Here is a 16,629-nt window from a genome sequence, read left to right on the forward strand (position 1 = left end):
GAGGCACCTGGTTGGCCACTGTGTGAACAGACTGCTGGACTTGATGGGCCTTGGTCTGATCCAGCAGGGCCTTTCTTGTGTTCTTATGTTCTTATGTACAGCTGGCTGGGTAAGACCAGTCCATCTAGTCCCGCATCATATTTCACACACTGGCCAACCAGTTGCCCTGGAGGGCCAAAGGCAAAGAGACTGAGGTCCTTCCCCCGCTGCTGACTCCCAGAACTGGCATTCAGAAGTTCGCTGCCTCTGTATATAGGGGTTCACTTCAGTCACAGTGGCTAGTAGCCATTGATGGCCCTCTCCTCCGTGAATCTGTCTAACCCCTTTTTAAAGATCTCCACGCTTGCAGCCGTCATTATCTCCACTGGCAGGGGATTCCACAGTTTAATTACTCGTTGAGTGAAGAAGTACTTGCGTTTGTATGTCCTTTGCCAACAATTTCATTGAGTGCCCCCAAATTCTACTATTATGGAAGAAGGAGAAAAAAAACCCACTATCTACTTTCTTTACCCCATGCATAATTTTAAAACCTCTATCATATCTCCTCTTAGCCATCTTTTTTCTAGATTGAAAAGTCCCAAAATCTCCAGAGCCTCTTCATAGGAAAGGTGCTCCATCCTCCTAGCCATCTTGGTTGCATTCTTTTTTTTCCAGATCTGCAATACCCTTTTTGAGATATGGCAACCGCAACTGCACTCAGTATTCCAAATGAAGCCACACCATAGCTTTATATAAGGGCATTACAATATCAGCTGTTTTAGTTTCATTTTTATATAGAAGTACCTAACAAAAGGCCAAGTTCTCTTGAAGCAACAGTGTTGAGGCAAGAATTTAAAAATTCCAGTGTCTATACCACTACATTATTTACATACAGATTACAAAAGGCCAGTAGAGAGGTGACATAAGGTCACCATGACATGTAAAACCCGGGCTGTTTCCAGATGGGGGCCCTTGTCATGGAATCAATAGCAAGCACTGTGGAGCGGCCAATGATGTCTACACGCTCCACTCCAATGCTCCTTGCTCTCTTGATGTCTCCTTCCCCCATTCCTCCCTGCTGTACCTGCCCATTATGCAGTCCTTCCCCACCTGCAACCCTCACCTTAAAAAGGTAAAGCACCAGGTCATTACTGACCCATGGGGTGATGTCACATCCCGACGTTTACTAGGCAGACTACGTTTATGGGATGGTTTGCCATTGCCTTCCCCAGACGTCTACCCTCACCTTAAAAGGCCTTTTCTTTATTTCTCCTGGCTGCATTGTAGTGCTACAGCATGGCTGAGGAAGGAAACAAAACCCTTCTCTCTATCCCCAGGGGTGTGTGTGTGTATATATCTCTATCTCTATCTCTATCTCTATCTCTATCTCTATCTCTGTCTCTATCTATCTATCTATCTATCTATCTATCTATCTATCTATCTATCTATCTATCTATCTATCTATCTATCTATCTATCTCTATCAGTGTCACATCCTGCTCTACCAGGATGAAAGGACTGACACCATTGACAAGAGGAACCCTAGCCCATTAGAAATGGAGTAAGACATGTTGAGTGGTGCACATCTTTTGGTGGGAAAAGGGGTTGTTCTGGGAAGCATAGCCTGCTGCAATGGGGTTAGCCTAGGGTAGATTCTCAGGTGAAGACACATGCTTAAAAGGACAGGATGTGAGGCAGAAAAGGAAAGCACAGTCAAGAGAATGGGGCTAACTCATTGCTCCAGTGAGAACAGTTCACACACAGGCAGGCTGGCTGGCTTTGCTGAGCCAAGCTGTAAACCCCATGGAGCTTGAGATGGGAACAGCCCTCAGAATGGAGCCCACCCTGGAGTAAGATATGGGGGACCAGAAGGCAGAGGAATATTGTTAGGACAGAGTATTATGGCAGTGCCAGAATAAAGAAGCCCATCACCACATTATGCCTCTGTGTGCCCCTTTGGTGGGATGAACCCACATTGCTTTTACAGCCCCTTGTTCCTAAGACCATCCCCTTGTTCCTAGGCTGATTCTATGACCTTAGGCAGATCATGACAGGGAGGGCATCTTGGCCATCTTCTGGGCATGGAGTAGGGGTCACTAGGGTGTGTGTGCGGGAGGTAGTTGTGAATTTCCTGCATTGTGCAAGGGACCCTGGTGGTCCCTTCCAACTCTATGATTCTGTTATCCCACTTTTCTCCTTAGTAGAGAGTCAAAGCACAGGGGCAGATTGGCCATTAAAGCCCTTGGCCCTAAAGTCCTGGTGGGCCAATGGTTCTGGGCGGAGGATGGGCACTGTCTATTCCCATTCTCTTAAGCACTATTAAAATACTGGCAGCCGTTTGCTGGCAAAGCAGGAGGTGAACAATAATTTATCCACAAAATTATATAAATTGTTCTTCAGTAGTTATGTTTGTCGCTTGCTTCTGTCATCTTTCCAATTTCTATGACCTTTACACAGTGTTGTAAAACAATTAGAAGCCAGTTCTCAGTTTGTGAAAATTAGAACCAATCCTGCTGGCAATACCTTTCTTATAAAATTTAAGATCTGCTGAGTCACATTGCTAGCCAGGAATATAAATTTCATTTCGATTTCATCATTAATTTAAAAAACAACAACAAAAAACCAAGAATGTAAATACTTGGATTATAGTACATCAAATTTCATTCTGTTTTAATTTGAATGCATTTTAATGTGGCTATATAGTAATACATACATCCTTTTATTTAAAGTATTTGATACTCTAAACACCCAGAATACACAAAAACTGAGCACATACAATTTGTTTACACTAAAGAATCCTGTGCTAGGATATGATGAAAATGCAGAGCACAGAAACGTCATGATGTGAAACATCTGGACAAATTATACATCTAAATCTTCAGATTCAAACATAAAAGCACAAGAACAGATTTCTAGATCTGCACTGAAATGAACCCTAGGGACTAGTCAAAGCCTTCTATTTAGACTGACCAGCAATACAGAAAAGGGGTGGAGTTTGTATTTCCACCTGTCAGAGGAAAGCTGACTGGATTTACTTTTGAAGGAGAACTGGGGTATGGATGTCCAGACATCTCTTTCTATTTACAAGGGCTTTAAAATGCATTAATTCATCAAGTTTTCCTTACCTAGAAGGTCTGTCCAAGCCTCTCTCTGTTGGACTGTAATACAAGGAAGTCTAAAGAGACAAATGAGTGACTCCATTAATTTTTTATTCTGGATTCCACTAGCATTATTCATAACAAATCACCATGCAAAGAACCTATACATAATTTAACGAATCAAGTCAACATGGTTAATGTGTCTCCAAAAGAATTTGGACAATTTCACAAGAGAGGTTAGGCAGCTTTCAAACTCCATTGCAAAGTCCTTATTTCATCTTGGAGACAAAAATTCAGAAACAAACTTCTTTTAGTAGCCTGCTTCCCAAATTAGACATAATATGGTTTAGAATGGCTTAAACAGTGGAAGCTACAATGTTTTTTTAAAACACATGAATAAGATTTACAGAATATCCTCCAGTTACTTACCAAAGTATTAATGTCAAACAAAGCAGGAAATTCTCTGTAAACATAGCTTAGACACCTGTAACTTACATAGCCACTTGACCTTTCAAGCTTCATGTTGAGAGCAGAGATCGTCACGTCGACCTCAAGACTTTTCTTTGCTTAAGAAGTGGCTGCCGAATGCTCTTTGGGAATGCAAATACTTTAAACTTGTGAATATAAGTTCAGCCCTTAGTGACAACTATTTTTAATCCAGTCACTTAATGGGTGTCGAAGCAGAAGCCCAAATTAGACACACACAGTACAACAGTTTGTGGGAGCTAGAAAAAGAATCATGTTGTGCCCGGGGCATCATTTCATGGACACACAACTATGTCGTTCACGTGTTAAACATATTTTACATTCAGGCCATGTAATTTCAGCGATGACCTGAGGGGACTGAAAATAGAATTTTCACACTATGTACTGCTAAAATCATACATCAAAACATATCTTCAAAATATATTACAGGGAGCAGTCCGCTGTTACACTGTATCTTTGTGACACTAATTACTTTCAATGAGTGGGAGCAGACCTTGGTGGACTGCATTCATTAACTCTTTAACATGACTCCAATAAAAGGGTGCAACTGAAGATGGTGGGCATGCTGTAATCTAGGTGCTCTAGAGGCCATACTTGTACTTCGAGTACACTTTGCATGATCTCACAGGACCAAATTTTAGTAGATTTTCAAGGTCATACTAGAGGTTACAGGTTACACAGGAGGGATATGGGTGCCTGTCCCAACTTGCTTTCACACAGAAGAACATGGTATCTTACCTTGACAAGGCTCCGCTTCTCTGTTCAGCTCTGGAGCACTACAAGTGGGAAGGAAGGGCTTCTCTCCGGCACTGTTTTTGCCAGTTGAAACAGCCACATTTGCCTCTTTCTCTGGCTACTTTTCTTTGCCCCTTTCTCTGGCAGTGTGCCCCTTTCCCTAGGAAAGAAGTGTGCAGTTGCAGAAAGAGGCAAACAGGCCCTTGTGGCTGTTTCTTCTGGTGAAAACTGCACAGGAGACAAGCCAGGAGCCCCTCCCCACTTCGAAGTGCTCCAGAGAAATGGAGCATTGTAAAGGTAAGATAACCTGTGCTTCTGTGCAACAGCAAGCTGGGACAGGCACCTGTGTAAGCTGTAATGTCTAGTTTGAGACTCAGGCCCAAGAGTATCTGTGGATGCTGTGGATGCTGTCCTCCTCCTCACCGTCATCCATTATGTTACAAAGGGATAGAGGGACCAGAATTACAGAGCGAGAAGGACGATAAGAATAAGTGAGCTGATGCTACTGCTCCAACTGTATTGTATGTCATGCATCAATTTTGGGGCTCTAGTTGGCAGTGAGTCCCCTCCTCAACAGGTTGTTGGCATCAACAGATGCCCACCCATGTCAATTGCTGACTCAAGTTCTGTTACCACAACCGACTCCTAGTACAATAGTAAACGTTGCACAGTCACAAACAAGCACAACAGGAACTAAAAGGACATATTAATGAACAGTTCTAGGTACACAAATGTCAGTTCTGTACACATTTAACAAACTACAGCTTCCCCCCAAACAATTTCCCCCTCAAAACCTACAAACATAGACGCCTTTGGCAAGAACATCTGTAAGCAAGGTTTACCCTTGAAGGGTGTACAGAATATGCAGAATCTTGCCAACCTCCAAGTAGTAGCAGGACATCTCCTGCTACTATAACTGATCTCCAGCCACTAGAGATCAGTTCCCCTGAAAAAAATAGCTGCTTTGGCAATTGGACTCTGTGGCAGTGAAGTCCCTCCCCAAGCCCCGCCCTCCTCAAGATCCGCCCCAAAAACCTCCCACCGGTGGCGAAGAGGAACCTGGCAACCCTAGCCTGTAGCTAGGGCAGAATGCTGCAGCTAGACATCTAAGGAGCATGTGACCCCAGTACTACAGCAATTACACTGGCTACCCATCCACTCCCAAGGCCCATTCAAAGTGTTGTTTTTGTCCTTTACAAGTCCTATATGCCTTGGGACAGGGGTATCTGAAGAACCACCTTCTCCCATATGTTTCTGACCAGGAATTAAGATCACAGGACAGGTCTTCCTGACTGGCCCACCAATTAAAGAAGCTCATCCGGTGGGCACACAAGAAAGGCCCTTTTTGGTTGCAGCCCCACAATGATAGAACCTTCCCAGTGAGGTGTACCTGTTCCCCTCACTTTTAATCTTCAGGAGGCAGGTGAAGACAGTTTTATTTAGGACTGCATTTGACTAATTTAGTTGTATTTATTGGCAGTACTAATAGGAGATTTTAAATTGTGGTCTTCCATTTTTTTTTATAATAGTTGTTTTATTTATATTCTAAGCCACCTTGAGTTCCGCAAGGTAAAAAGCGGCCAATAATTTTAAAAAACAAACAAACAAACAAAACAACGATTTTTAAAACCAAAGAGGTGGAAAAATAATAATTTTAAATAATATAAGGTGGCTTGACACCTGAGGAAATCTCCACATTACTGAGTGTGCACCTTAGCAAAACCTTTGTAGACTGCTAAGAGGTAACACATGTTATGGTTTGAGCAGAGAATAAATGAGGAACTAGATTAAGAATAACTTCAGACAACATAAGTAGGAACAGAGCACCAGTGCAGTGAGAAGGGGGGAAAATTAGATTTGCAGATCACTTAAAATGACCCGCCAATTTTATAGATTTGTTTTCCTCAGTGAAGTTCTTACACATATTTCACCCCTCCCCCAATTCATCTTGAGTTTGACTTGAAGTCAGTTTTTGGTGGCAACCATGAGAGGAACACAGTAACCAAACCACACTCATGACCAAAACCTAATGCCGTTTCCTAGTTAAATTAACCACAGAAGAAACATGCGTAATTTACCTCATTGGAAAGACCTGAAGGACTGTCTTGAACATAATCCAAGAGCTTTTTAGGAGGCTGCATCATTTAAGCAGAATTGCAGAGATGAAATGGAGGAGAATCAATGGCAGCAAGGAATGAAACATGTGGAGAAGGTGACATAGTTAGAAACCAAGTGATGACAGAACACAAGAGTGACACAAAACAAAACAAAATGGGGGGAGGGGGAGGGGGAGGGAATGTGGACTGTGGGGAAGAATGTGTGCAGAACTGTTCAACAGCCCTAGTAAACATACAGGATATTACAGTTAGTACTGTTCCTGATCAAATGAGAACAGCGGCTCTACATGTAGCAAGACAGAAGAACACTTGAGAAAGCATTTGAGTATACGAGTGGGCGCTGTTTCCATCTTTTTACGGTGAGGGTGACAGCTTTGGCATATCTGCGGGTCCAACCTTCCCAAGTGGAAGAGCCCCTTGGCGCAGAGTGTTAGCTGCAGTACTGCAGTCCGAGCGCTGCTCACGGCCTGCGTTCGATCCCGACGGTGGTTGGTTTCAGGTAGCCAGCTCAAGGTTGACTCAGCCTTCCATCTTTCCGAGGTCGGTCAAATGAGGACCCAGCTTGCTGGGGGTAAAGGGAAGATGACTGGGGAAGGCACTGGCAAACCACCCCGTAAACAAAGTCTGCCTAGGAAACGTCGGGATGTGACGTCCCCCCATGGGTGTGGAATGACCCGGTGCTTGCGCAGGGGACCTTTACCTTTTTTTAACCTTCCCAAGTGTTGCTGGCGCTCTAAACAAACTCCATTCATTTATTTTGGATTGAACAAAATGCAGCTACATAATAGCAAGAAAGATAAGACTGCATTTTTCAAGTGCAATGCAGATATTCCTTCAGAGGAATAAAAATAAACAGCAGTTTCAACCACCAGGAAAGAGAAAACACCAGCCTAATATGACGGTCTGTTTAGTCTTTTGGAACAGAAATAAAAAATAAATCACATTCCCTCTTCCTCTGAAGTTATAAAACATCTGAAAATTATTTGACATGGGGGGATTACCAGTAGGAACTATACATATGACCCAATCCAGCAGCCATGCATCTAGCCCCCTCCCCCAGTAATTTCTTGAGTGGTAATGTCCTCAGTAGCCAATAATGTGAAGCCAGGGAGAAGAAAGGCAGAACGCCATTATGTCAAAATTTGGGAAAATGCTAATTGATGTTAATGGAATGGAAAGGGGAACACAAATTTGCTGCTGCTTCAACTGAAGCCATGCATTTAATATAATGGATTATGCAGGTGGCATCTGGAAAACAAAGTCACTGCTGCTAGAACAAGGCAAAACTTCCAAAAGATCAGACTATCAAACGAGAACTTGTAATCAGTTGGATGGGAAAAGATACAATTCTAGCTACAGGGAATTAAATGATAATCTTATCTTCATTTATTGTAGGTGTAGGTGTTTAGTTTTGGATAACTCTGTTCTGCAACTTCCCTAGATGAGAGCTTCCTGCTAACCAACATAACTAACAATCTAAGCAATTAGCAACAAATTAGCATTGAGATTTCAAGAGTTTCAACGTGTTAAAAAATATTTATAAAAATCTAAAATGAAAGTTCACTGACTGGCCATTAACATCCCTATTGACTTTGGTGGGACTTTCCCTCTCAGCAAATGAAATATTGTGAATGTATTACATACATCCACCTCAATATAGAAAAACATACATAAATATGAATGATGAAGTGCTCCAATTATTACTTCTGAATACAACGAAGCACATTTTGATCTATAATGTATGAATTTTTATTTTTAAATTTTTTTATATGCTGATATTCTAGCCTCACTTACCGGGCGTCCAAACTCCAGCTCTGAAAAGAATTTATACCAGGGCTCATTTTCTAAATCTATGTCATCTGGGTTTATGCGATCAGTCTGGAAGAATTGTGAAGGAAAAAGGGAAGGAAAAGGCACAAACTGATCAAAGTGTTGGAAATGACACATCACACTGGTAACACAAACACACACAAATAATAAGAGAGAAAGAATGAAACAAAAACAAAGGAAATGGAGACGGAGATTTCATGGTAGAAAGTGGCTGGCTTGATCTGAGAGTTGTCATGCACTGGTTGTTTGAACTCCTCCTTTTCAACTTATCCTCCAAATGATTATAATGTGTCCGCAATACAATAAAATATTATATGTTTTTTTATTTATAAAATGTCAGTGTTCAATATCCTTGACTATATAAAATATGATTATATCAAATTATTACAGCCCCCTCTAAGCCCTATCACAAAAGGGCTTAAGATGAAAATTAAGCATTATACCAGCTGATCTGAGATATGCCGCCAGTGTCCGGGTCTTAGGATGCGGCTACCTGCATACCCATGTACAACAAATACAAAGAACTATACCGTATGCTTTCAAGTGTGCCATTTTGCATGAACAGAAAAAAAATCTCCAGTTTTTAAAAAGCAAACAAGTTACACCATGGCCATTAAATGTACATGATTACTGCCCCCAAAATTGTGTTAATTTTGCATTTTAAAGCCAAGAATGTAATATGCAGAAGGAATAAAGCACCCCCCCTCCCCGGCCTCCAGCCTGTCATAAGGAAACTAGTGATATAATATTGACACACCTCAGTACGGGAACAGGTTCTGAAGTACTACTTGCACCTTTTAAAAAAACAACTAATTGTGGAGACTGGAACTATGTATAGCGTTTCAGGTAAGAATTCCAGGTGGTGTTGAGCCAAAGAGATAATTAGTGCCGTCAATTCTGACAGCATTATTCTTTTTTTAAAAATATTAGCATAAATCTAGGCAAGTCCATCTTGCTTCCTGCAGTAGATGACTAGCACTGACAATTCTTCTGCACAGTAGGCATAAACACATGTCCACGGACTTATCAAAGGCCACCTTTGTGACCTCAGGGCACAACTCAATTCGGAAATGGAGCTGAAGCAGTGGGACGGGTTTATTCCCGGCTACTTCTGCCCTGCTCGCACGCTGGCTGAGGCCGATCTGCCCACCTCTTGGCCGGCAGCCTATTGCTGCGGTGAGGGGGGGGATGCTTCTTGGGGGGCGGGGGTAGAGTTCCTATCCCTTCCCTATTTAAGCCCTCGTCTCGCAGCCATGCGGCCTTGCGTGCTGGCACAGCATCCTCTCACCCTGTGTTTAATGGTTTGTTTTGTTCTAGTTTTTTTGTCACAGATTTACATGGTTTTGGCATTGTGCTGGATCCATTTATGGGGAAGATGTGCCTGCATGGTTGCCTTCCCCTCTTTGAGGACCCCATAGGTAGTCTTGGTGTTGACTCCTACTGCGGATGCCCAGCTCGGGAGCTGTTGTGTGGCTCCACTCGCAGGTGGCGAAGGTACCTCTTAGAGGTCTGAACCTAAGTGGAACCACTGGTTCGCCTCTCCGTTTTGCCCCCAACACTCAGGTTGGGGATTGTTATATGGCCGACTGGGTGGTTTCCCGATGCCTGGATCTGTGACCTATGCTTCGCTAATGCTCCATCTACCGTAATCAGTAAAGCTGTGGCCTTTGTTAACCCACTTCTTTGTATTATTGTATTCATTACCTCTCCCTCATTCCCATTACAGTGCTGCTTCTGCCCTTATGCCTACAAAGATGGGAACCTATATCTATCAAGATATCCTTTATTCAAAATTTAACATCTTTCCATTGATTTTCCCTCCAGTACTGATGGTATAGAAGCAAATCAGCAACATCTGGTTGGGAAGCAGTTATCTGGCCCTAATGTATGTTCTTCGTATCAGTATAGTTTTCATTTTTTACACCATCACTAGGGCACAGGAGAACAATTGTCCCATGCTCACTGAATTTATCAGTTCAGTTTCCTGATTGAGCAGCAGAGGGCAGCAAGACCTACTCTTCTACCATTGTGTGTGTGTGTTAAGTGCCGTCAAGTCGCTTCCGACTCATGGCGACCCTATGAATGAAAGTCCTCCAAAATGTCCTATCTTTGACAGCCTTGCTCAGATCCTCCAAATTGAAGGCTGTGGCTTCCTTTATTGAGTCAATCCATCTCTTGTTGGGTCTTCCTCTTTTCCTGCTGCCCTCAACTTTTCCTAGCATGTCTGTCTTTTCCAGTGACTCTTGTCGTCTCATGATGTGGCCAAAATACGATAGCCTCAGTTTAGTCATTTTAGCTTCTAGGGTCAGTTCAGGCTTGATTTGATCTATAACCCACTGATTTGTTTTTTTGGCAGTCCACGGAATCCGTAACACTCTCCTCCAACACCACATTTCGAAGGAATCTATTTTCTTCCTATCAACTTTCTTCACAGTCCAGCTTTCACACCCATACATAGTAATAGAGAATACGATGGCATGAATTAATCTAGTCTTGGTGGCCAGTGACACATTGGATGGTAGCAAATATGTTTATTCATTCTCTAAAATTCTATTAAGCTGCCCAAAGGCTGAGCGCCACCTTTCAAAACAACACGATCAACCTCCCAAGTGTCAGCGGTTTGCAGCAGGATTTTCACCAGAAGTGATATGACAAGTGAAGTCTCAATATTCCACGTTGATTGTCCAATTGGTATCTTTCATTCTTATAGTTCAGAAAGAAGACTACGCTTCTTTTGAATTTTTGAACGCTCCACACTGAAGTGCTGGTGGCCCGGTGCTGAAGCTTCCATCACTAGTTCTTACCAGCTCAACAGAACAACACTGATGCCAGAGCATAGCATTCCCAGAACTCCATCCTGCATTCACTACCGTAACATGCTATCCAGTCCTGCTGTCTGTCTCAGAAGGCTCTGGCCCTGTAGTACATATTCACTGATGTATGCCGGCTATTTCCGCATTTTGCCATTGGCGAGGTACCTCTTGTAAAAATCAACCCATAACTAGCGGGTGACCAAACAGCTTATTCTTGTCTTCCTCTGTAACACACGTGGAGCTAGTCCATAATTATCCTCCTGTGGTTGCATTTATGCGCAAACCAAAATCAAAGGGGGAAAAAACGCAAGGATGACGGATCTGATCAGGCTGTCAGCCGAGGCCTGTGACAGCCCCATAGCCTCTGCATGCCTCCCCCCAAGAACATCAACAGTCAAGTCTGCCTTGAGAAACGATGTGGTACCAGTCTGCAGCACTGCGGGATGGATGAGCACTACTTATGCAGTGCCATGAAAAAGAGCTTGTATAGGGCTGCTAAGGCAGGGGTTAGGAAAGGCGTGCAATCACATTGCTGTGCAAACAATGGAATTTCTGCATCCCAAGTACATGGAAGGGAGTAATTGCCTGGTACGTTCTGAGTGACAGTCACTGCTATACCAGTTGTGTGAGTGGTTAAGAGGGGTGGTTTGGAGCGGTGGACTCTGATCTGGAGAATCGGGTTTGATTCCCTACTCCTCCACATGAGCAATGGATGCTAATCTGGTGAACTGGGTTGGTTTCCCCACTCCTGCACATGAAGCCAGCTGGGTGACCCTGGGCTAATCACTCTCTCTCAGCCCCACCTACCTCACAGGGTGACTGTTGTGGGGCGAGGAAGGGAAGGTGACTGTAAACTGATTTGATTCTCTCTTAAGTGGTAGAGAAAGTTGGTATATAAAAACCAACTGTTCTTCTTCTGTGTACCATCACAGCTATCGTAATTTATTTGGGTGTGCAGGAAAAACTTTTCTGTGAAGCAAAAGGTGGCAGGGTTGTTGTTATTATTGTTGTTAGTGTTATTATTGTTGTTGCCTTTGTGGTGATGTTTCAGTTTTGTGAGGCTTTCAAATGACCACAGTACCAGGGCACTGGCACAGGTGCAAAAATGAAGCTTGCAGGGTTAGCTCCCAGCACACCCTGATAGTTGGAGTGCTGCACTGGAACATGTACAGAAGGAGTAATGTAGCTATGGCAGGCTGGATTGGCTTCCATACTGGGCAGCCAGCAGATGGACACCTTTTCCCACCTCTTTCTGGTCCTGTCTTTTAAAGCTGGAGATAAAGAGAGGAGCTGGCTGAAGAGAATGATATAAAGTGGGCTTGTACTGAAGGATGTTTTAGAGTTAAATGAGAAAATGTGAGGTTTCTCTCTGTTGTGGTGGGAGTAAATGATCTTTATCAAAATTACAGGTAGTGTCATATGCAAATAAAATTCACCTGGTCATCTTAGTTCAATCAGAGGTTAGTGAGTAAATGTTACCTTGTAATACCTATATGTAAGAGCCCCGTGGCGCAGAGTGGTAAGGTGCAGTACTGCAGTCCAAGCTCTGCTCACGACCTGAGTTCAATCCCAACGGAAGTTGGTTTCAGGTAGCGGGCTCAAGGTTGACTCAGCCTTCCATCCTTCTGAGGTTGGTAAAATGAGTACCCAGCTTGCTGGGGGTAAAGGGAAAATGACTGGGGAAGGCACTGGCAAACCACCCTGTAAACAAAGTCTGCCTAGGAAACGTCGGGATGTGACGTCACCCCATGGATCAGGAATGACTTGGTGCTTGCACAGGGGACCTTTTTAATACCAATTTACCTTTTTAATTCCAATATGTACACACATATTCAAAGCTATTTTTGCAATGAAAGATTTTTAGCGTTCTTAACCCCATGCTTTAAGCTATGGATGTAAAACAAGTCAGTAAAAAAGCTGAGTTACTTGATCTGGACAATCAAAATGAAAGATGCTGTGTGTGCATAAATGAAGAGGCAATTGAGATCTCAATTGAAAATAGAGCACTGCGTACTTCTTACCATGTTTGGGCCAAGTTTTTAAATGCTTCATGTACATATGCTGTTTTTTTTGGGGGGGGGGAGGAAGAGGCACTCTGAGCTATTATTTGGGTTCTCCTCTACCAAAGTAGTACCGAATTTGCTCAACTGTATATACCTGCCAAAGGAATGGACATGGCAGGGAACCTTGAAATGAGACTGGAAATTAGCCAGGGCTGTGGAAAGTATGAGCAATTCCTTTCATGCTCTCCAAAGTGAAAATCAGTGGGATATGTTTGAGGGTATTTGTGTAAAGTCAGCTTCCAAAACTATTTTAAAGGCTTTTATAACTGTAGTACAGTTGTCACTAATTACAGTAAATACCCACAGCTACAGGCATGCACAGAATCAATCATTTTTATACAAAGCAACTAAGTAAAAAAAGTAAGTAGCATAAAAAGCAGATACAACATAATGAGCTCCTATAAAAACATAACTGCACTGCAGCTTTGCTTAGACACATTTGGGTATAGAACAGTGAGAAAGGAGTAGAGCATAGCACAAAGGCTGGAGAAGGGACATATTAAGAAAGATTTGTCCAGACCAAACTTATATATATGGATGTAAACACAAGAATGAAGAGCAGTAGAAGCACTAGCCCAAGCAATAACACACATGATGCACAAGATGCACTATTAACACACCCTAACTTTATTAAAAGTGCTCAGTAGGGCCAAATGAGTGCCAAACCATCTGCAGCAACTTCTCATACTATTGACAGTTCTTATGTGCTGACTTCCCTATCAAAATTATTATAGTGGTATTTTTTTAAAAAGAATAATATAAAATAACAACACAACAATATTAATGTATGAATGGAGGATACAGGAGGCATGAGTTATGTCTGGAAGACCCAGATTCACATCCCCATCTTGCTGTGGAAGCTCACTGTGTGATTTTGGGCCAGCTGCATACTTTCAGCCTAACCCACCTCACAGGGTTGTTGTGAGAATAAAAAGGAGAGGAGAATAATGTAAGCTGCTTTGGTCCCCACTGTGAAAAAAGTGGGGTATAAATGAAGTAAATAAATAATAAATATAGCTGAAGACGGGAGGCAGATTAAAGGTAGGTTGGTGAATGTCTGAGAAGGAGAGAATGAGGCAGGGAAAGGGGAGAGGATATGGGAGCCGCCAGGAGGAGGAAAGGAGAAATAGTGTGGAGAGGAGGATACAGGGGAAAGTGAGGTGCCATCCCACAAATCCTTGAGGTCCACAGTTTTCCTAGGTAGAGGCTTCTGGGGGTAGGGAGAGGGAAGGCTTAAGACAGAGGGGCAGATAAAGGTAGGTTTGCTGTTGGGTGGGAAGGAAAGAAGGAAGCAGAAAAAGGGGAGACACTATGGGAGCTTTCAGGAAAGGGAACGAGGGGGGTAATGAGATAGATGCCTCCTGCAAGTTCTTGCGGATTCCCACTTGTATATTTCTACTACTGAAATTGGAATGCTTTTCCCCCCAGCAAAGTTTATATTCTTTTAAGAGCCATAGGCAAAACATATACGTATGACTGTACCTCTGCAATGGGAAAAGCTGTTCCTGCTGAATTTCTCCCTGCTGTTAGCTTGTCGGTATAAAATGCAAATGCACCATGCACAAAGTACAGCACCGCTGCTTAAGCAAGGGAAAATGTGGGCGATGCATGAGTCCTCACAGGGTTACGCCAGAAGTGAGAGTCACTCATGCATTTGCTTTCCCTGCATCAGTTTGAAGTGCCAGCCTGTGTGGATAAGAGGCTGTAAACGTAACTTATATACCCATTCTCTGTCCAGTTCTGCCATATATTCATTTCATTCAGTCTGGAACTATTCAGATTTCAATCTTAATTAACTGCAAAGGTAATGAAAATTAATTTCCCACTTCATGATCACAATATAAAAACGACAAAAGCCAAATTATATTACATCTGTAAAACTGAATTTCTTTTGTCCGCCAATTTTGCAATTCTGTAAAAAAAGAGCAATGCCTATTACTTCATGCAAATGAACTGTTTTATAATTAACGTCCATCATACAGTGGAAACTTCTAAGCTAATGTTACATTAACAGCTTGGCTCTGTGTTAATTGATTCAGATGTTCAAAAGGATGTAATTCAGGGGATGGAACATTACTATCTAATGGCCAAAACCAGATGTGACATGAGAAATCTATGATCAAAGCTTCTGATTTCCCCCCTTTATTTTGTAGGAGCCAAATGGGTCTGATAATTCTACCCATTTCCCAATCTATATTACCCCCCTTGAATCTGCAACTAGACAAGGAAAACAATATGGGGCACCATACAAGTATTTATATTTTTTTCCAGTGGGGTAGATCAGGTATACTGCACAGAGCTGTTTTTTATTCAAACTAGTAACCATGTGGTTACTTTGAAATAAAGGGGAAAACTCCCAAAGATGATTTTGATCCCAAAGATCATGGATCTCCTGCATCATGTCTGTTCTGACTGACTCATTATTCTATATGTCTTTTAAGCATAGGCTTGGATCCAAAGAGCCATAAACATTAAGGAGTACATGGAACACGTATTTGCTGATTTTCCCTTCCTACTGCAGTTCCCTGTGTCCCTCCCCACCCCAGCCTCTCCTGTAATGTGGGGGCTCTAGGAATTATATAGGATGCAGTGCAAGAGGCATTTTAGGAAGGAAGAAATCAGAACTTCCCACCCACTGATGGAAGGATATCTATTGGCAGAGCACAATTTGTTTGGCACCTCCTCTCTTCAAAATCCCCTCAAAATTCTGCTCCTAGGGGACAGAGGATCCCTAGGAACAGCATTCTGGGGGCAGGGGCAGGTGAGAAATTCATACTAAAACACTCTGTGGGATCCAACCCATAGTCTTGAAAGAACATTACTGGCAAAGAAAATCCCGGACCCAGGTCTTTTGTGCTTTTTTATATACAGAACGTATAGCATCGTGCAGTTCTGTCTGAACGTTCATCACTACATGAAAGTGCTTATGATACTCAATTACATCACCTTTGGATCTACAGGTAGTGCCTATTTGGAAATACCAGCTGTCACCATAGCAGAGTACTTACTTTAGAATCTGCCTATCCTCCATGGATAGCCATTTCGTGAATGGCCCAGCCTCCCATGGCTCTTTTTTTGGGATGCACTATTCCTAGGGTTGCCAACTGCCAGGTAGTAGCAGGAGATCTCCTGCTAATTCAACTGATCTCCAGCCGATAGAGATCAGATCACCTGGAGAAAAATGGCCACTTTGGCAATTGAACTCTATGGCACTGAAGTCCCTCCCCTCCCCAAACCATGCCCTCCTCAGGCCCCGCCCCCAAAATCTCCCGCCGGTTGCGAAGAGGGACCTGGCAACCCTAACTATTCCATCCCAGAATTCTAAAAGTCCCAACAGGTTTAACTGGTTGAGGAAATCAGAATAGCTCTACAGTACAAATCTTTGTAGCAAGAAACATGATTTTTCTCATTTCGGTTGATTAAAATAGAAATGCTACATTTGTTCTCTCATCTATCACAGTGGCACGCTGGGTTCAATATGAATTACTTCTAGATTGTTTGCCTTGCAG

The 16,629-nt window shown here is 42.7% G+C and overlaps 1 protein-coding gene across 4 annotated transcripts in view; it reads right to left on the reverse strand.

Annotated features, from left to right (window-relative positions):
- The window catches only part of SORBS2 (sorbin and SH3 domain containing 2), a 101,508-nt gene that overhangs the window by 29,920 nt on the left and 54,959 nt on the right, over window positions 1-16,629 (reverse strand). For 3 of the 4 annotated variants that reach the window (XM_056855139.1, XM_056855136.1, XM_056855138.1), the window contains one exon: window positions 3,104-3,153. In XM_056855139.1, coding sequence (XP_056711117.1) covers window positions 3,104-3,153 — 50 coding nt within the window. Of the gene's footprint in view, window positions 1-3,103; window positions 3,154-6,375; window positions 6,433-8,208; window positions 8,293-16,629 lie in introns of all 4 variants that reach the window. The other variant, XM_056855135.1, reaches the window with a different exon arrangement.

Source organism: Euleptes europaea, chromosome 9, assembly GCF_029931775.1.
Source record: "Euleptes europaea isolate rEulEur1 chromosome 9, rEulEur1.hap1, whole genome shotgun sequence".
Taxonomy (NCBI): Eukaryota; Metazoa; Chordata; class Lepidosauria; order Squamata; family Sphaerodactylidae; genus Euleptes; species Euleptes europaea.